The sequence below is a fragment of the Neoarius graeffei genome, chromosome 15 (genome assembly GCF_027579695.1).
Source record: "Neoarius graeffei isolate fNeoGra1 chromosome 15, fNeoGra1.pri, whole genome shotgun sequence".
In the NCBI taxonomy this organism is placed as follows: domain Eukaryota; kingdom Metazoa; phylum Chordata; class Actinopteri; order Siluriformes; family Ariidae; genus Neoarius; species Neoarius graeffei.
Window position 1 is genome coordinate 47165058 of NC_083583.1, and position 22238 is coordinate 47187295.

The 22238-nt window shown below is 40.8% G+C and overlaps 1 protein-coding gene across 1 annotated transcript in view; it reads left to right on the forward strand.

Moving 5' to 3' along the window:
* The window catches only part of mark1 (MAP/microtubule affinity-regulating kinase 1), a 106507-nt gene that overhangs the window by 60900 nt on the left and 23369 nt on the right, over positions 1-22238 (forward strand). The window contains exons 4-5 of the mRNA XM_060941499.1: positions 15418-15466; positions 22188-22238. The exon at positions 22188-22238 is cut by the window's right edge and continues 15 nt beyond it. Of these exons, the coding sequence (XP_060797482.1) occupies positions 15418-15466; positions 22188-22238 (100 nt within the window). The remainder of the gene's footprint in view (positions 1-15417; positions 15467-22187) is intronic.

The following is a 22238-nucleotide window of genomic DNA, read 5'->3' on the forward strand; positions in this document are numbered from 1 at the left end:
CCACTGCTGGGCCCTTGAGCAAGACACTTAAAGTGCATATTCTGGACCAATTTCGTTTTGTTTTTTTATATGAAAGTATGTCTCTTTACACACTCATCCAGAAGGGTAATTTTGCACAAGGCCATCTGTCTACAGCAGAAAAAAATAAAATAACAAAACGCGTCTGGAAAAATCCCAAGGGAGTCTGGAGCCGGATTCGTGACGTTATCTGCGGAAGCGCCAGCAAGCTGCGCGAGCTTTGCACGGTTTCAGTGCACAGCCTGTGTAGACCAAGCGCATCAAGATTGGTGTTGCTACACCTTCCTACGATACATCTGTTAACCATTTTAATAATTGCGCGAAAACGTTGAAGAAATTTGCAGAAAACCACCAGGTCATTTTCTCATAAACAAACCAGCGCTGACGTAGGATTCAGAGGGCAGCGTCCCGCACGTGACATCACAAAAATCAATGTTTGCCGGGAAATCCAAATGCCAAGTTTTTTCAGAGGCGGACCAATTCGCCTCAAATGGCTTGATTTCAACTGAATTTTTCTGGTATTGCGCAAGGTAAAAAAAAATTGCACAAAATGCAAAATGTGACAGATATTTGACCAAAGTTTAATATAAAATGGGAGAATTACATTGATCTCGCTCCTGAATTTACCCGTGATATGCAGTTTAACCCTCAACAGCTCAGTTGTATAAATGGCATATTTCACAAAAATTTGACACCAAGGACTGAAATTCTGTAACAGGCTAATGAAAAGATAATGCATAGGCCATGGCATTTTTCTTTTGTTTCTCGTTTCAACTATAGACCTATTGTGCAATCTAAAAAAAAAACTGTTCCTGCATAAAGGCACCAGTGTGGATAGAAATTCACCTGATGTGTCCCGTACATAACCTGTTTTCCCTCAATTTGCATCAACCTGAGATGATGTATCTATTTTTACAAATGCCCATTCCAATTCAAAGCTGTTCCACTAAAGAATCCTTAATGTTAAGTCACAAGGAATTCTTGAAATATTGTGGAAACCAAATAGAATTTATTTGATATTTGAAACAAAAATATTTCATTATATGTAATTACATATTTTTGTAACGCCAAGCAAAAAATTTCTTTTTAAACTAATAGTTTTGCCAATAAGAATGCCTAACTAAAATAACTGTTAATATCTGGTCATTTTATGATATGACATTATTTCTATCATCCCTCACAAGGAAAGAACTTCAATGTGATTATGTGACTTCCTGACTGCCTATGCAAAATTGGAATTGAAATTGTCCCGTACGTAACCAGATTTTTTCAGTCTTCAGAATTTTTGTAAAATTATGGATTTCATAGACCAGATGCCAGAGGGATAAACTGACTAATGTTGTCGATAATTCGAAGAGGTTATGATTAGATCAATAAACAATTCTTCATTCCACTTGGGCTTAGAATGGAAAATGAGAGGTTTGTCCCATATGTAACTTAATGATTTTATATAGTAAGTTAGGGGGATTAGAAATAGTCCTTAGAGGCATCAGAAAGTTTTTTGATTACTTTATTTTATTAGAAAAAGTATCAATTTTCATGTCTAAGCCTAGTGAGCTACCTCGCTTGGACAAAAAGTTCTGTAATGTGAGAGCAATCATAGGGCTGACATTTTTGAATTTTTCATCAAATGTCCCGTACGTAACTGAAATTGTAGCTCTAACTATTTGTCAGGTAAGCCAAACTATGGTTTTGATAGAATGTCTTAGAGCCATATTAAGACCATTTCATCAGACGATCTGAAATATAAATGGTTGACCATGGTATAGGCATTTAAAAAAATGTATTCATATTGTCCCGTACGTAACAACTCGGGGCATAGGTTACGTACGGGACAGTTCCTCTTTAAATCATATATATATGGTAAGATTTATCCAACTAGAATTGTTTATTCTTACTAATAGTGACTATTAAGGTGTATGAAAATGAGAAATTAAGAAAATCATTTCATTGCTGTTAAACCTACGGTTCTTCATTCAGACTCTAACTGAAAGTCAATCACAAAAATGCCAACATTCAAGTATTGCATTTCACATAAGAATATAAGTCTGTCCTATTTGTTGAGAGCATATCTCAGATTTGATATTGTATGTGACACAGCTAAGATTAGCCCTGGAAATAAACTGAAATTGAGGAGAAGTATATGTATACATACATATGGTGGTTTGCAAAAGTAGTAATCGAGTCTTCACACTTTGTTTTAATTTGAAATACCACAGATATTCCATTTAATTGTTTTCTAATAAAAATAACATCAAAGCTGTCAAGGTAAGAAACATCTGCCTAGTTGAGGTGATTGACACTGGCAAAGGTGAGTGGAAAATTATAAATTGGCAAAACTCAAGGCAAAACTGTTCCAACTCCTTCAAGTTAGATGGGTTGCGTTGGTGGACAGCAATCTTCAAGTTATGCCACAGATTCTCAATTGGATTGAGGTCTGGGCTTTGATTAGGCCATTCCAAGACATTTAAATGTTATTTTTATTAGAAAATAATTAAATGGAATATCTGTGGTATTTCAAATTAAAACAAAGTGTGAAGACTCGATTACTACTTTTGAAATGGGGGATACTGGTTATGATGCCATTCCAAACAAATTACATGTGTCACCTTGTTTGACATTCTATTTTCAACGAGGTTTTGAATCGGCTTCTGTTTTTTGTATGTTACATGTACATTTTGAACGTTACAGTAAATGAGTTGACTAAACATTGTCTTACAATACATTCCAAATCTTCAGTTATGTATGCAATCCATAAAGTTGGCTCCTTTTTCAGCAATTTTGCAACCTTTTGTTCAGTATTTAACCAGATGTCCCGTACGTAACCATGTGTCCCGTACGTAACCATATACTTTAAATCATGTCTATAGGTTGACCATTACTTCATAATGCTTGATACTGATATAAATATCACTTGTGAATATTCTGTCAAATTTATGAATATTTTTGTGACAATTCTGATACTATATAATAGATAAGGATAATTGGAAGGGAATCACATGCTGGCACATTAGGGACACAAATAATAATGTGAAAATATTTTCAGTGTTCACTTCTTCCGCTGACTTCTAAAGAAAAGATCCATTTTGGCAACCTCAAATAGTTTACAGAAATCAATATCAGATCTTTTTTGGCCTTTTATTGTATTACTGTGGGTGCGGTAAGGGTCTTGGTCCCGTACGTAACTATTGCTGACTTAGCATGTTCATTGGTCAAAAAAAGTACCGAAACATTGGTTTTTTTTCTTAGATTTTTGGCATTCTTATCAGCTGGATATTACTCTCAATGAAAACATACTTTAATTCAAAATTTGGGAAAGTCAATTTTTCAACCCTCTGGTTGACAGCAGTGTCAAATAATTATGAAACACGCCAAATGCAAGTCACTCTGGATAAGGGCGTCTGCCAAATGCCATAAATGTAAATGAATAAAAAAAAAATCCCATGTCAGAAAAGGTGCAGCTTTTCCGCTGACGGTTTTGTTTCCCTATGACTATTTCATTAACTTCAGGTGAGAAGGGAGATAAAAAAGATCTAGGTATAATAATTATAGACCTTATCAAGGCTCAGAAAGCCCATTCGAAACTATTCTGCATGCTTAGTATTCACTGCAGGCTGGTCATGTCACTGTGCTTTACTGTATCAGCCCAGTGTATGGTGTTCCCGTCCATACTGGTGTTCCTGATCACCGGCTGCAGTTGAGTCTTTCATCCAGTAACAAGGGAAGTACAGTAAATCAGTACTAACGTTTAGGCTAACATCTGACAGCCCATAATCATAATAATGTACTGTCTGTTTCTCATGGTCAGTACGCATGTTTATAAAATTGTTTGCATCAGTCATTTGGTGTCTGCATAGTGAAGGTGAGTCACAAGACAAAGTTCCAGATGTTCAGTTTGTAACGCAGAGTCACACTACCTTGTTTATTTGAGTAAATTCAAATCGCACTTGCACCGAAGTGGTGACTTGGTGGTAAAGGTGTGTTTATTGTAAGGCTGTCTGTTCAAATCCCAGCACGGCAAAGCCTTTAACCTTCACCTGCACATAAAAGCATCTGTATTTATTTAAAAATGTATGTAGAATTCACCCGTCACATTCTTTTCATAGCTACACCCTAGCAACTACATGGACTATCATAGCAACTGCCAAGCAACAACCTTTCAACCACTTAATGCTGGGCAATTTTGTAATCTGTGCAACTAATCTGTGTTTTCTTCAGGAAATGCAGTTTTCTTGATAGTGTTGCAAGGCCTTTGCTCTGTGGATATCGGCTTCACAACTTTAGCTGCTCTTTCTCAGTGCTAATCAGTAGCATCTATAGCTGCACAGTATATTGTTTGGTAATAATTGTTGCAATATTGGACTTGGCAGTGTAATTGAATCTGGATAATACTACAGAAAAATGTCACGTAATTTGAGATGCAGCCAATATTATGAATTATTATACATACAGGCCACTTTTTCCATGGAATAAAAACATGTATTATATTCCCTTCTAGTGGGTTTATTGATCGCATGCAATATTGTTATATCGCTGATCCTCCATGTATTACGCCACTCTCCCCAATGGAGAATGAGCATGCAATATTATGATATTGCACTGTTGTCAAGACAACATGACGTCACACGTCAGATTTCATGCGAAGACCCAATGACACAACTTTTCTGCTGCGCATGCGCACAATCGTTTCTTTGTTGGCCGGGAGAGAGAGAAGGCTGGTTTAATTCAGTGCTCAGTAAGCACAAAATAAATAAACTGAAACCAAAGATATGCTGAACACCTGAAAGGCTACCAAAACGTAATTTTATATTCTTCATGCATATTTACAAGAGAAAAACATACCAATGGACATCAAAAAACTGGAAAAGAGACACGTTGGAGATGTAAAACTTCCGCGCTAGTGAGTGACTGTGACCGTTTGTGCACAAACAGGGCCGCGAGGTTTCCTTCATTAAAAGCGGAAGATTTAAAGAGACAGACGCACTGGACACCCGAAAGGCTACCAGAACTTCACTGGATATTCTTCACACGTATTTACAAGAGAAAAACTGGAAAAGAGACACGTCGGAGATGTAAAACTTCCACGCTAGTGAGTGACTGTGACGGTTTGTACGCAAACATGGCCGCAAGGTTTGCTTCATTAACCCTTTGGGGTCGAGAGCTTCGCCGGCGAAGCTCGACAGGTTTAGAATGAGTAGGTCATGTATTGAGAGATGTCTTCAAATTTATCATACAAGCATGATAAACATATTGACAGAAACTTTATACTTTACACTTTCCGATGTGTCCACTGCCAAATCATATTATAGTTTTTAAATTACCTAAATTAGATGGAACATAAAACTTGTCACCCTGCTCAGTCACACCGGAGTCGGAGGGCTGAGCGCACACTTATGCATTCATAAAAGACTGTTTACATGGTAATGGAAAGATGATCACTTTCACTCTTTCGATTTCGATTGGTTTCTCTTTCGCGGTGGGAACGGCCACCGTAAACAGGATAAAATCTGTCGGACATAGTTGAGGCTATTTGGAGGTAAAACTTGTTGCAAGATGGCACGTGGATTTTATGCACTTTGGATGATTCAGGACAGCGATTCGGTTTAGTCTTGAGAACTGCAACACTGATGATGAATGGTGGTGTTTTGTTTTTTTTTTTTAAAAACTTCGACTCGATCCAGCCAAAGATCAGCTCGAATAAGTGTAAATATTTCTTCTATTTCTTATGAGGCCTACGAAACAGAGATCGGCACCGCCAAACGCGCCATATAAATGGTGCGGAAAGGACTTTGAAACTTGAAAATTTCTTATGAGCATATCGGTTGATATGCGTGCGCTGTAATTCATATACAGGAAAAATGACTGAGCAATTTTTTCCAGAGTTAAAAGTATTTTCCTCAAAATAGTTCATTTTGCTCTATTTTGAGTTTAGAGAGTAAAATTTGGAGTGGGAGCAGAATTACAGAGTAATTGTGTAACAACAGAGTAAAAGAGTTGGTTGTGGCTCTGAACGGAGTAAAATAGTACAAGAGTTAATTTCGAGACACACTGAATAGTCAAATACCAAAATAAAGTCAAATACTAGATAAATGAAGATGTTGTAAAAAGCAGTTTTAGAACTGTATTGGAATGTGTGAAAAACATTACCTCACCCATTGTGACTTGAGCTGATGGGATTAAGAGATGGCAGTGGGAGGGGGTTCACTCTTCTCATTGAATGAATGGAAATTTTTTACACTTCTCATTGAATACCCCTCCCACTGCCAACTCTTTATCCCAAAACAATAGGACATAAATTTTTTGATGGCCAGTTAATTGTCCAAATCAATGGAGCAGTTTTAAGTTTGATACATTACTAAGACTGAACAGAATCACATCAAGTGACCAAAACAGTTCGACAGAATGGGTAAAGTCATGTTTTGTTTTTTTCACACATTCCAGCACCGTTCTAAAACTGCTTTTTTTATAACATCTTCATTTATCTGTTATTTTCTTAAGAGTACAATTATGACATTCATACTATATAAGGGGTGTTCACACGGCAACTTTTACTCCGGTGTAGCACCAGGGCTGCCCCGGTAGAACGTTCACACGGTACAAAGTTATACCGGTGTAGCCCCTGAAAGCTGCTTAAACCGGTGCAAATCTAACCCTGCTCGGGAGGTGGTTTAAGAAATTTACTCCAGAGTAAATGCTAGTTTGCGGGGCAGCACCGATATAAAATGGGACGTCTGAACGCTACAGGGGTAGACTCACTACGTGTGAGGAGAGTTGATTACATACGGGCATTGCGTAATTTGCATCCTGGTATTTTGCGCTTCCAAAATGGCGAATATCAACAACAACAGAACTGCGTGTCTTCCAGTGTTGCCAGATTGGGCGGTTTTAAGTGCATTTTGGCGGATTTGAACATATTTTGGGCTGGAAAATGTCAGCAGTATCTGGCAACACTGGTGTCTTCATCTACGTTGTTTTCCCAGCGCTTGGTGATGCCATGACAACCGGGAAAAGGAAGTACACTTTCACGCATGCGCATATTTCATTTCCGCATTATTACTATCGTATAGCACGGTCGCAAAAACTGCCGTGTGAACGCAAGTGGGGCTGCACTGGTGCTAACACGCTTCTCTCTAGTAAGCAGGCTTGTGACGTGTGAACGCTCCACAAAATTTACACCGGTGTAAGATATATCGCAACAAAATACATCGGTGCAGCATCGATGCAAATATGTGCCGTGTGAACGCCCCTTTAGATATTATTGTAATTGACCTTGTGCTGAATACAAAAAATTAATATGACTCTGAAAATGCTGCTTAGATTTGTTGAAATTGGCAATAAAATCAGAGCATACCAAAATCATTAGAGTGCCAGAAAATACCCTCAGACCCCAGAGGGTTAAAAGCGGAAGATTTAAAGAGAGAGACACACTGAACACCCGAAAGGCTACCAAAACTTCATTAGATATTCTTCATGCATATTTACAAGAGAAAAACATACCAATGGACATTAAAAAACTGGAAAAGAGAGCAATAGCGGAAATATTGTCAAAGTTCTACTTGGAGGTGAGGAAAAGTGACGGAGGCTTTTACAAGAGGACTTCACTCAGCAAAGCCCTTTTGTTTTGAATAACTGCAGTGTAACAGTTAACTACGACCAAAAGTAACTTTGAACTTGAACTGTCAACCTGGATATAGCTTGTATATAAGTTGGATTGTTCAGACTTTTTGGACTTGTATCATTTTTATTGTTAGAACTTTGACTTTGTACATTGGATTGACAGAGCATTGAATTACATTCGATTAGAATCAGCATTCAGATATTGGTGACTTCAGAGCAGAGCAACAAACTTCTTTCTCTGAGGTATTTTAGCTTCACTTGTTCCATGCTTCCAGACACACACAACCGTGAAATGCTACACCCAAAGAATTCAGGATATTTAGCGATGATGCATCACAGATTCAGCAGTTTAATAGACTGAGGCTTTTCATAATTACAGTATGTACAGTGGCATGCAAAAGTTTGGGCACCCTTGCTGAAAATGTCTGTTACTGTGAATAGTTGAGTGAGCAGAAGATGATCACCAAAAGGCATAAAGGTAAAGACGACACATTTCTTTAATATTTTCCGCAAGATTGCATTTTTATTTCCATCATTTACAGGCATAAAATACCAAAAAATGAAAAGGACCTGAAGCAAAAGTTTGGGCACCTGACATGGTCAGTACTTAGTAACACCCCCTTTGGCAAGTATCACAGCTTGTAAACACTTTTTGTAGCCAGCTAATAATCTTTCAGTTCTTACCTGGGGGATTTTCGCACAGACGTCCTTGCAAAAGGCTTCCAGTTCTACAAGTTTCTTGGGCTGTCTTGCATGCGCTGCTCTTGAGATCTATCCACAGATTTTCAATGATGTTTAGGTCAGGGGACTGTGAGGGCCAGGGCAAAACCTTCAGCTTGTGCCTCTTGAGGTGTTCCATTGTAGATTTTGAGGTGTGTTTTGGATCATCGTCTTATTGTAGGACCCATCCTCTTTTTAACTTCAACTTTTTTAAAGATGGTGTGATGTTTGCTTCCAGAATTTGCTGGTATTTATTCGAATCCATGCTTCCCTCGACCCCAAAGCATGATCGATCCACACCCATGCTTCAGAGTTGGAGAGGTGTTCTTTTCCTGGAATTTGGCACCCTTTTTTCTCCAAACATACCTTTGCACATTGTGGCCAAAAAGTTCTATTTTGATTTCATCAGTCCACAGGACTTGTTTCCAAAATGCATCAGGCTTATTTAGATGTTCATTTGCAAACTTCAGATGCTGAATTTTGCGGCTAGGACGCAGGAAAGGTTTTCTTCTGATGACTCTCCCATGAAGGTCATATTTGTTCAGGTGTTCCTGCATAGTAGAACAGTGCACCACCACTCCAGGGTCTGCTAAATCTTTCTGAAGGTCTTTTGCAGTCAAACAGAGGGTTTTATTTGCCTTTCTAGCAATCCAACGAGCAGTTCTTTCAGAAAGTTTTCTTCATCTTCCAGACCTCACCTTGATCTCCACTGTTTCTGTTAACTCCCATTTATTAATAACATTTACGATCTGAGGAAACGGCTACCTGAAAACACTTTGCTACATTCTTGTAGCCTTCTCCTGCTTTGTGAGCATCAATTATTTTATTATTCAGAATGCGAGGGAGTTGCTTAGAGGAGCCCATGGCTGTTGATTTTAGGGACAAGTTTGAGGAGTCAGAGAATTTATACAGCTTTGAAATCTGCATCATCTGACCTTTTCCTAATGAAGAATTTGAACAAGCCACAGCTCAATAAGCTAATTAAGGTCTGGAACCTTGGTAAAAGTTACCTGAGAACTCCAATGTATTAGGGTGGCCAAACTTTCGCATGGTTCTCCTTTTTCTTTTTTCACTCTCGAATTGTACAAAATAAAAATAATACACAAATCTTGCAGAAAACGCTGAAAAGAAATGTCACGTCTTTACCTTTATGCCTTTTGGTGATCAGTTCATCTTCTGCTCACTTAACTATTCACAGTAACAGACATTTTCAGTAAGGGTGCCCAAACTTTTGCATGCCACTGTAGCAATATCACAATATGCTATTCTTGTCCTTATCATGCGCTTCTAATATCAAGTATACAGGATTGGGGTGGTTATTATGCTGAACTCTTTGTACCCACTTTGGAACTACTTTGTTTTTGATTACGTTCTGTTCCCTAAAGCTGGCTGCACTGAAATTCCTTCTGTTTCCTCATAATCATGTCAACACAGATGGAGGCCTTTGTTTGTGGGGGTGAAGTGACTTATAAAAACAAACCTGAATGAGAATCCTGCAAGTTCTTTTCATATCTCGGCTATATTTTTGAGCCTCTGGAAAATAGGAAAATTTCCCAAAATAGTCATCAATGTAAGCTGCATCTAATGGTTTTTTTTTCTTTTTTGTGCTCAGAGCAGCTTTTCATGTGAGCACATTTCTTAATGTACCTGAGTGTTATAAACCTGTGTATGGTGCAGTAATGCATTAGTTTTGTCTTTTTATAATGGTTGTTATGATGGATATATGATTAATGTATGCATTACTGTGTGTGTTTGTGACCACTGGAGCATCACAATCCTATCACCCTGATCTCCAATGCCTCATTCTCTGATAGGAAGATTAATGACGCATACAGTACACACACACACACACACACACAGATATACAGTTCTTGGCCCCATTTCTCACACTGTCATTTCTACAACCAAATGTCATAAGTTAGGAAATGAATCACCCTTCCGTCAACCAAGCTCAGTAGTAAGCACTACAAATCAAGACATCAGGGTTTTAATCTTAGTATTAGTGGGTCTTGGTTGTGTTACCCAGGACACGGCCATCATGCTGCTCTCTGTGATGTGGTGGTCTCTGGAAGCAATTAATCAGTTTAGGTTTACTTCAGGGAATTAAGGAACGTTCTTCTCTGTATGCGTCATTGTCCTGTTTGAAGCTGCAGTGTGTTCGCCATCTGTGTGCTTAGGGGTGCACTTTGAATCGGTGTACTGTGCATCTCCGTATTTACAATGCAACTGAATCAACATGGTCTACGCCGTGTAGATTGATATCACACATCCCTTTTATTATCAGTGTTCTGTTGTTAAATGAATGTGCACAGTGTACTCGTATTATCTAATAAATACATGTAGTGTACGGTCATCACCAGTGAAGGAGGCATGACCTATATGCCTGTCGGTCCCAGTGTAGGAGGCGTGACCTATATGCCCGTCGGTCCCAGTGTAGGAGGCGTGACCTATATGCCCGTCGGTCCCAGTGTAGGAGGCGTGACCTATATGCCCGTCGGTCCCAGTGAAGGAGGCGTGACCTATATGCCCGTCGGTCCCAGTGAAGGAGGCGTGACCTATATGCCCGTCGGTCCCAGTGAAGGAGGCGTGACCTATATGCCCGTCGGTCCCAGTGAAGGAGGCGTGACCTATATGCCCGTCGGTCCCAGTGAAGGAGGCGTGACCTATATGCCCGTCGGTCCCAGTGAAGGAGGCGTGACCTATATGCCCGTCGGTCCCAGTGAAGGAGGCGTGACCTATATGCCCGTCGGTCCCAGTGAAGGAGGCGTGACCTATATGCCCGTCGGTCCCAGTGAAGGAGGCGTGACCTATATGCCCGTCGGTCCCAGTGAAGGAGGCGTGACCTATATGCCCGTCGGTCCCAGTGAAGGAGGCGTGACCTATATGCCCGTCGGTCCCAGTGAAGGAGGCGTGACCTATATGCCCGTCGGTCCCAGTGAAGGAGGCGTGACCTATATGCCCGTCGGTCCCAGTGAAGGAGGCGTGACCTATATGCCCGTCGGTCCCAGTGTAGGAGGCGTGACCTACATGCCCGTCTGTCCCAGTGAAGGAGGCGTGACCTACATGCCTGTCGGTCCCAGTGAAGGAGGCGTGACCTACATGCCTGTCGGTCCCAGTGAAGGAGGCGTGACCTACATGCCTGTCGGTCCCAGTGAAGGAGGCGTGACCTACATGCCTGTCGGTCCCAGTGAAGGAGGCGTGACCTACATGCCTGTCGGTCCCAGTGAAGGAGGCGTGACCTACATGCCTGTCGGTCCCAGTGAAGGAGGCGTGACCTACATGCCTGTCGGTCCCAGTGAAGAAGACGTGACCTACATGCCTGTCGGTCCCAGTGAAGGAGGCGTGACCTATATGCCTGTCGGTCCCAGTGAAGAAGACGTGACCTACATGCCTGTCGGTCCCAGTGAAGGAGGCGTGACTTATATGCCTTTCACTGGGACTGATGAAGGCGTGACCTATATGCCCATCAGCCCCAGTGAAAAAGCCGTGACCTATATGCCCATCAGCCCCAGTGAAAAAGCCGTGACCTATATGCCCATCAGTCCCAGTGAAGGCGGCGTGGGCTGTATGCCTGCCAGTCCCAGTGAAGAAGGCGTGGACTATATGCCTGCCAGTCTATATGGAGGAGTCATGGCCACTGTACCTGATTGTCTCTGTGACGGAGGTGTGACCCCTGTGCCTCTGTCTGTGTGAAGGATGTGTGTGGTCTCCTCCTTTTGATTTGTAAACTAAAATCGAACTGCTTGCATGACTCAGAACCACATTTTTGTGCATGGATCAGCTTTAAATCATTATTTGTTGACTCAATAGCTGCCTGAAATATTTCTTTCATACAACTTGTCACATATCAAGATGCTCATGTGATTGTTTCAGGAGAGCTACACACCACTACTTTGAGGTCCAGGCTGGTGAGATGATCTTAAACAAATGTAGCGTCAATGAATGTACTACCAGGAGTTATATTTTGGTCTCCTTCAGACCGGAATGCTGTTGCGTCACTGTGGTTGAGTTTAGAAATATCTTTCTAAAAATAGCTGCCTGGATTTCTCTGCAGCTGACGTGCAGCACCAAGCAGACAAATCTTTTATTTTCCCTCTAAAGGTTCTCTTCGTCATGTCCCTTCAGTACGAGTTTTCTCCTTTAGAAAAGTGGACAGATTCTCATCAATCGCTAGAGGTCAGGGGTCAGTCAAATACCAGTTGGATTTTAAATATGACAAATCATGAGAGGATAAATCGTATTATAAATTAGTGATCTTGGTTAACATAAAATTTCCCCAAATAACATTCATGTATTCAACTTCAACAGATGTAAAAGCAGTCAATTATAATTAAGATTATCATTATCCCTAAAGTAATGGCACCCCGTTAACTTTTTTTTTCTTAGTGGAATTCAATTTCAATCTTTTCTTTTTTCCCCCTCCCCAGCAATAGGATTATTTTAAGATAATCTGTGTTGTCCCAATGCTCTTACACAGCATAATTAGCATTTTGACCAGATTTGGGTGACGGATGTGCGTTGTGATGGACTTCTGCTTTCTTTAAAGTTGTGTTCACAGGTAGAACTGCTGATGCTTCTGCACTGGGTGGAAAATTCAGAGCATCTGAAGAGGTGGATCCAGGAGCAGTGCATTTGTGTGACAGCTTTACCATGTGATAAATTGATCTTCCAGTGTGTATTGTTGGAATTTGGTGGCCTGCTGTTGATGGAGTTGAAAGAACACTCTCCCTCGTTTTGACTATTTGTTGTCCCACACTTGTTCTCAGCCATGCATTCTCTGTTGCTAAATCTCTTTGCGGTGGTGTTGGGCTTGTGCTGGTTTTCACAAGCTCTCCTAAAATGCATCAGACTTAAAACCGGTCTCTTAGGCCATGTACACACGTAGCCGGGTATTTTTAAAACCGAACATTTTCCCCCCCCTCCGTTTATAAAAATGTTTTATCCACACCACCTCGTCTTCGAAAAAAATCCCTTCCACACATAACCGAACATCTGCGTTTTCAATCACATTCATAAGCATTCCAAACCTGTAGATGGCATTATTTCCCCAAATCCTACCCCCTCTTCACATCAGAATAGCCCTCTGTTGGCGTCACTTCCGCCTAAACATAAAACATGGCGCCAAGCTCGTTCGTCTGGACAGACTCGGAGACAGAATTGCTTCTAAACACAATTTTGGAGTATAAACTACAAAAGACGCAAGAAAACGTTGATTGGGAATCTTGTCAGTAGTTGGGCTTCTAAAATTAAACATGTAAATAGCACCTGCACAATAATTAACGCTTTCAAGGCACTACTCCGATCCATTACTCTTTGTCCATGCTTAATCTGGCTTCTGCAGTAAACAAAGGTCGCACGTTTGACGTCAGGGCAGATTTGTTGTCATTTTTTGGCGCGGATTGTGACGTTCTAAAATGCAAAACTCCAGTTATCTCTGTCTACACGAAAAGGCATACACGGAGTTTTCAAAAATCTTCACTTTGCCCGGAGTTTTTTTAAATATTCGTTTTTGATGTGTTTTCATGTGGATGACAGGCCAAAACGTAGAAAAATATCTTCGATTTAGCAGATACCCGGCTACGTGTGGACGGGGTCTTAGTCTACAAGCCGATAGTTTAGTGAGTCCTGAAAGCCAAGTGCATGAGAGTATGGTGGCATTCACTGTTTCTTGCACTCAGTTGAAATATCTGTACTGTTCACGTCAGTAACTGCATCACCAGTCATGCCAGAGCACAAGACCAGAGTAGTGCCTGCTGATTGGACAAACGGGCAAGACGTTCACTTCCTGTTCATTCATAGAAAAGCTCTTCTGTTGCTCCGGCTATAAAAAAGGAGTCTTTTTTGGCCTTTTGAATAGCAAGTCTGTTTATTCAAGCTGTTAAATCTCTGTGGCTGACTTTTCTCTGCAGAGGAAGCAGAAGCCTGTGGTTCACATCTTACCTTTTTTTGTGAGCTGCTGGTTAGTCTGCAAGGAGCTGACTACTGGCATGAATAATTTTGAGGTAGTGGTGGTGCAAATGTGGCAGGTGCTGTCAACCAAAGCACATACTAGTGAGGGAGAATCTAATCCCAACATAAGCCTGCTAATGGAACTGACAGTGAAACAAGCGCACAATATTTGTAGGGTGAACAGAAAGGGGAAAACCCTAAAAATGAGGGTTCTAGCCAGGTTCTTTTAGAGAGACGGATCAGTGGAACATTCCCCCCCCCCCCCCCCCCCCCCCCCCAGAGTGTAGGGGGAAAATATAGTCTGTTCACATTATGGCTCAGTTACAACTTTCTGGCTTCAAATAAACATTTAAGCTATTCCAAAACAAATTGGAAACTTAGTGATTTGAATTCCAGCATTGAATTATTGAACGTCATCACGCCACCCAACCTGATGGTGTATGAAATCACATTATAAACAAACACCACCCCAAAAAAAAAAAAAAAGTAGGAGGTGGTAGGTATGAGTGTAATATCGGAATTTAACTTGATTCAACTCAATACATACATCAGACATTTTTCCCCTGAACTGGATACCAGTCCCTCACAGAACACCATTCACAGTGTAGCCAGTCCACCAACTGGAACATTCTTAGGAGGTGGGAGGAAACTGGTGACTCCAGAGTATATCCAAGCAGACACTGGGAGAACAGGCACAGACACTCCACTCAGATGGTAACCTGAGCTCAGGATCGATCGTGGAGCCGTGAGGTTGCAATGCGTCACGCTGCACCACAGTGCCGCCAATGAAGTTCTTTCACATGAGAATTTTTAAAATCACGTATGAGGAGGTTTTCTCACTGTACAGCCATTCACTAGTGACAGCATGGTTAATCTACAAAGCTGCAATCTTGCAAGAACCTGTAAAAGGTTCACAATTTTTTATTGAAGTTAAAGCTGGAGGCAAGTTTTGGCATTACATCGTGCTTTTGAGTGATTAAAGTTATTATTGTGTGAAATGCACTGCATGGTTCAGACGGTCTTGGCTTGTGTTGTGTTTTGTTTCTGAAATAGCCATTGTGTCATAAGTTAGTAGTAAAAAAAATACTAATAAGAACTTTTTCCCCTCAACAGCTTTTTCGTGAAGTAAGAATTATGAAGATTTTGAATCACCCTAATATAGGTAAGACCATATGTATTGTATGTACTTTTATAAGCCTTCATTGATGTACAGTTTCTTGCATAAGTATTCACCCTTTTGCACTTTGCCACATTTTGTAGTGTTCCACCTAGGAACTGAAGTGAATAGGCATGTAAGGATATATTGTTTGATAAATCATGATACAAATTCATAACTATTTGAATCAATGGAAGAAAAAATGATTAGCAATTATAATCTGGCTGCGTAATCTTAGTTTTTCCCAGTGGTAATTGGACTGTCTAGACAGCAGAGGGAGCAATAACGACAATAGCAGGAATGCATGTGACTTCACCCTAGGTGGATGTAACTAAGATCTAATGCCGTGAAGCTCTAATGCTGTGAACAAACGCGTGCACACACCACAAACACAAAAAAGTCTCTAAAGTGGGAAGGGGTTGTTGTGTGATTGACTGTACAAATAAATTTAACAAGAAATCTGAGCTATCTATAGAATGCCGAAAGCTAAAGAAAAGAGAAGCAAATGAAGGTAGTAGAAATGTTTCTAAAAGTTTATTAATAAAAGGCCTATTTGTTAATAATTTGCAAGTAATTACTGTTGGTGACCGTAGGTGTGAATGTGAGTGTGAATGGTTGTCTGTGTCAGCCCTGTGATGAACTGGCGACTTGTCCAGGGTGTACCCCGCCTTTCGCCCGTAGTCAGCTGGGATAGGCTCCAGCTTGCCTGCGACCCTGTAGAAGGATAAAGCGGCTAGAGATAATGAGATGAGATTACTGTTGGTTACTAAAGAAATGAAACAAACTTTTTTTTTTAATTAAAAAAGGAATATTTAAATTGATAAAGAATAGGAAAATGTTGCAATTTAAGTAATTTTTTTTTTAATAATATCATGGGAAAATCAAATTGTGAATAGGATATCGTGAATCAAACCATGAATTGGTTGGATCGTTGCATGCCTAGAAATGAACTGAAGTTTCAGAAAAGGGATTACAGTGGCATGCAAAAGTTTGAGCACCCTTACTGAAAATGTCTGTTACTGTGAATAGTTAAGTGAGCAGAAGATGAACTGATCACCAAAAGGCATAAAGGTAAAGACGTGACATTTCTTTTCAGTGTTTTCTGCAAGATTTGTGTGTTATTTTTGTTTTGTACAATTGGAGAGTGAAAAAAGAAAAGGAAAACCATGCGAAAGTTTGGCCACCCTAATACATTGGAGTTCTCAGGTAACTTTCTACCAAGGTTCCAGACCTTAATTAGCTTATTGAGCTGTGGCTTGTTCAAATTCTTCATTAGGAAAGGTCAGATGATGCAGATTTCAAAGCTGTATAAATTCTCTGACTCCTCAAACTTGTCCCTAAAATCAACAGCCATGGGCTCCTCTAAGCAACTCCCTCGCATTCTGAATAATAAAATAACTGATGCTCACAAAGCAGGAGAAGGCTACAAGAACATAGCAAAGTGTTTTCAGGTAGCTGTTTCCTCAGATTGTAATGTTATTAAGAAATGGCAGTGAACAGAAACAGTGGAGATCAAGGTGAGGTCTGGAAGATGAAGAAAACTTTCTGAAAGAACTGCTCGTTGGATTGCTAGAAAGGCAAATGAAACCCCCTGTTTGACTACAAAAGACCTTCAGAAAGATTTAGCAGACCCTGGAGTGGTGGTGCACTGTTCTACTATGTAGCGACACCTGAACAAAATATGACCTTCATGGAAGAGTCATCAGAAGAAAACCTTTCCTGCGTCCCAGCCACAAAATTCAGCGTCTGAAGTTTGCAAATGAACACCTAAATATGCCTGATGCATTTTGGAAACAAGTCCTGTGGACTGATGAAATCAAAATAGAAATTTTTGGCCACAATGTGCAAAGGTATGTTTGGAGAAAAAATGGTGCCAAATTCCAGGAAAAGAACACCTCTCCAACTCTGAAGCATGGGTGTGGATCGATCATGCTTTGGGGTCGAGGGAAGCATGGATTCAAATAAATACCAGCAAATTCTGGAAGCAAACATCACACCATCTGTAAAAAAGTTGAAGTTAAAAAGAGGATGGGTCCTACAATAAGACGATGATCCAAAACACACCTCAAAATCTACAATGGAATACCTCAAGAGGCATAAGCTGAAGGTTTTGCCCTGGCCCTCACAGTCCCCTGACCTAAACATCATTGAAAATCTGTGGATAGATCTCAAAAGAGCGGTGCATGCAAGACAGCCCAAGAAACTTGTAGAACTGGAAGCCTTTTGCAAGGACGTCTGTGCGAAAATCCCCCAGGTAAGAACTGAAAGATTATTAGCTGGCTACAAAAAGTGTTTACAAGCTGTGATACTTGCCAAAGGGGGTGTTACTAAGTACTGACCATGTCAGGTGCCCAAACTTTTGCTTCAGGCCCTTTTCCTTTTTTGTCATTTTGAAAATGTAAAAGATGAAAATAAAAAAAAAATTTGTTTAAAGTATAAAGGGAATGAGTCATCTTTAACTTTATGCCTTTTGGAGATCATTTCATCTTCAACTTGCTTAACTGTTCACAGTAACAGCAATTTTGACCAGGGGCGCCCAAACTTTTGCATGCCACTGTATGTGTTCTGCATTTATTCAAAATGGCCCATAATACTGAAGCAAGGGGAGTGGTTGGGGTCAACATAGATAGCAAAATTATTAGCCCCACCTGTGGAACCCCTGAAGTTGTACTGGTGTAGGCTGTTCCCATCAGAAGTCAAATGATGATTTGAATGGTGTCTACCTGTGTGCAGTTAAAGTATCATATCTCAATATAAACAAACAGCATCATGGAGACCAATTAAAACTAGGAAAGAATATGGCACAACTGCGACTCTGCCTCAAGGAAGACATCCAACAAAATTCAATGACCGGGTAAGGAGGTCATTAGTCAGAGAAGTAATCAAGAGGCCAAGGGTCACCCTTAATGAGCTGGAAAGATGTACATTTCAGATGGGAGAAGCTGTTCACAGGAGAACCGTACTCCAAGTATCCAGAAAGCTGAGTGGTGAGATGTATAAAATCCTGTTTAGGATTGGCATGTTGGACTCTTGGAAAAACATGATAAATATGGAAAAATGCTTCTCTTGTCTGATGAGAACAAAATTGAGGCCCACTTTACACGGGGATGGTCTGAAACAAAAACGCAAAAGTCTGTTTTCGTTCTCACTTTTTTCCGCGTCTACACGACCGTTTTCAAGGAGGAAATCTGCGTCTATACGGTGACGCATAAATGTGTGGAATTCAATTGGATGTGCATGCCAGGCGGCTAGGTGGTGCTGTGAAAGACCCCCGCTATGTCTGCACGCATGCGCAACGTCTTCCGTCTTGTCTGATCTGCACATCTGCGCCGCGAAAACTTTGACTACTCTGGCTATGGTAAGTAAGAAAGTAAGTAAAAAAGTAAGAGCATACTATACCCGCCTCTGTTCATTAACGGTATATGTGCAGATTCGGTATAGATGTTCGAAGGACTCCTGGACGTTTATTAAAGCTGCCAGAGCAGCTTGAAGGTCCGTTGGATCGATGTAATCAGACATGCTCTTACTTTTTTTACTTACTTTCTTACTTCCCGGGCTGGCATGTACAGTATATGACATATGTATGACGTAAACGCGTACCCGACGTGAGCAGATCCGAGCAGAGTTTCGCGTATTGGGTAGTTTAGACGGATATGCAACGGGGGCTGTTTTTAACTTATCCACTCTGGAAGGCGTTTTCAATTTTTTCCGTTTTTCAGCCTCGGAAACGCCGTCCCCGTGTAGACGAAAGGCACTTCCGATAAAATATTTAGTCGTTTTTACCCGACAGCGTCCTCGTGTAAACGGGCCCTGAAAGCAGTGTGTTTGGCAGAAACCCCACACTGCTCATTGCCATGGGAACACCATCCCATTAGGCAGCTGGGCCATAGAAGGTTCACGCTGCACGCTGCATGCTGCACACTACACGCTACACGCGTGTAAAGAAAAGTGGACAAACGTAGCATGACTTGCTCTGGGCCATAGAACGGCGTTCACGTTGCACGCTGCACGCTGCACACTTCACGCGTGAAGCGTGAAATGAACATGCACACTTTTTTTCTAGGCGTGAAGATGGAAATTCCAGTCAATGCATGCGGTCACCGCCGCGCCAGCCAATCAGAACGGGTCTAGGGAGATAACTCTATGCTTTCAGGGGAAAACTTCAGAAAAAATATAATTGAATGGTATAATTGAAAAATAGTTCTTCATCGGGATTGTCAAGCAGATTATAGAATGTTCGGTGAAATTCACCACGGGTTTCTCTCAGAAGGAAGTGTTCTCGGCTCCAAATTCTGTTCCTTTTTCTCTTCCTCTGTCTCAGTAAAAGCAGAATGAGGCAATCGTCGTCATCCGAAGAGTCCATATTGTTGGTTACTCGGTCAAAGTAGAACAGATGCAACACGTGAACATCCAAGCATGAAGTTTAATGGCCCAGGGTCCGGTTCTTCACGTGAACGTGTAGCGTGCAGCGTGAACCTTCTATGGCCCAGCTGCCTTAGTGAAGGTGGTAGCATCATAGTTTGGAGATGCTTGATCAGCTGGTGCTACAAAACTAGTCAAGGGTTGAGGGTAAGATGGATGGACTCAAATACATGGTAATTCTCGAAGAAAATCTGTTCCAATCTGCAAGAGACTGTAGTGGAGGTTCACTTTCCAGCACAAAAAAAAAGCTGAGAATACTGCCAAAGCTACACTGGTGTGGTTCAAAACCTTGTAGCAAGTCTTGAAAATTGCTGTTCACCAACGATATCCTTCTGTTCTGACAGAGCCTAATCAATTTTGCCAAGAAAAATGGGCAAAAATACCAGAATCTACAAAGCTAACAGCTGTATCTCAGAGGACCTGCAGCTGTAACTGCAGCCAAAAGCGGTTCAAGCAGGAATTGTCCCAGGGGGGTCATTTGGACCTTAGCCGTATTGTAATTTTAAAAAAAAAAAGTTAAAAATCCCCAGTAAGTCCAGGTTGCTACCCTGTGGAAAGGTTTAAAAGGGTGCATGCATGTAAGGACTGCACAGTTAATCCTATTTTAATTATGATTAATGCTGTTGGCCGGTTTTGGAGATGCATTTTGTATTGCAAGCTCTTCATATGCTTGAACTGCCTGCATGCTGCTGTAGTGACGTATTTTTTATTTATTTTTGTAATTTAGAGATTTGTACGAATAAAGGCTTATGTGAAAAAATGTTTTTTTAAACTATTCAGATAAAATCAATTATAATAAGTCATTTGTTTCTAACTTTAGTGTATAATTGTGATTATAGTTTATTTTGTAGCTCTAATGGTCTCTAAAGTGAAATCAGTCAGTGACCAAAACCGCACTGTAACCGCCATGAAAGAAGCAGCATTAAAACTTTTTATTTTTTTGTTTTTTATTGAGTTTACTTGGCCCTCCTGTAAGGGAACAGATTAGTGACATGGCAAAGGGGTGCTGGGTTTGAGCACTGGTTGCTATTGATAGAAGTGTGTGCGTGCGTGTGTCTCTGAGTTAGCCATAGCCCAGCAAGAGGCCACTGAATTACCCTCATAAAACATGATCAGAGCCTGTGTCTGTATGATGAGACTATAAAGACCCAGACCCTGAAAAAAATTTCAGCATTGCTATCTTTTTTTTTTTCCTGTCTCTCCTAACCCCTGAATGCCCCCTCATACTTTTTTCATTCTTCCCTTTTAACCCTCGTTCTTTTTTCTTTTTTTATCCAGCCTTCTCTCTCTCCCTCGCAACCTTTCTCTCCTCTGATTAATGTGCGTCTCTTGAGGAATGGAGCTTGTTTTCCTGCTCTCTTTCTCTACCTCACAGCTCACTTTCCTTTATGACGCTGCACATTTTTCTCTCTCTCACGCGCGCGTTCACTCACTCTACATTGTAATTAGATTTGAACTGGATTGTGTTCCTAACAGCAGTATTGCAGTAGTGAGATGACTGAGGTAAGGGCAGGCGCCTCTTCAGCAGTTTTGTCTTCAGGCCGCACTTGTCCTCCGTACTATTGATTGTGATGACGGGACATCTTTCTATCCCCATTATGTTCTGTTTGTGGCCCAGCATATGAGGCAGCGTGTGTCTGTATGATTTCTCTTTTTGGCTAAAACTGAGCCGACTTAAGTTGCAAGTAAACACGACTGACTCGATGTCTTCGCTGTTCAGTTTCCTCATTTTATCACTGCTTCTGTCTATGCAGGTGTTGTCGTTCAGCCTTCCCGGTTTATCTCAGGGGTGTGATCACATGGGCGACACATGATAGCAGCTGCCATCATAATTTCCACTGCAACTCTGATTTCAAATCACATCGATGAGTGGTGTATTACTCCCTGTGCAGTGTAGTTCACTGATGTAATTGTAAAGGATCTTTCAGTTGTTGTCTTAAACATAATTAGGGTGCGCTATCTAAAGGTGCTTTGTCAGCCCATACCCATAAACCTGGGCATGCTACTGATTCAGTATGGAGGCCTTGTTTGTTTTGTCTTTTTTTTTTTTTTTAATAAAAGCTGCAGCTTTTATTTATTTATTAATTAATTAACTAACACCCACCCACTAAAAGAGCCTAATGTTTTTCTTGTGGTTACTTTTAGGTATAGCATTAATTAGTTGTTTTAATAAGTCCTCACTTGGACATTAAGACACACAGTTGTGTACGTGTTTGTCCCTGTCCATAATGAAAATTGAGTAGGACACTAGTAATCTCTCATTGTTTATCACAGCTATTATCCTCTTATTCTCTCTCTTCCCCAGTTAAGTTATTCGAGGTCATAGAAACAGAGAAGACACTTTATTTGATAATGG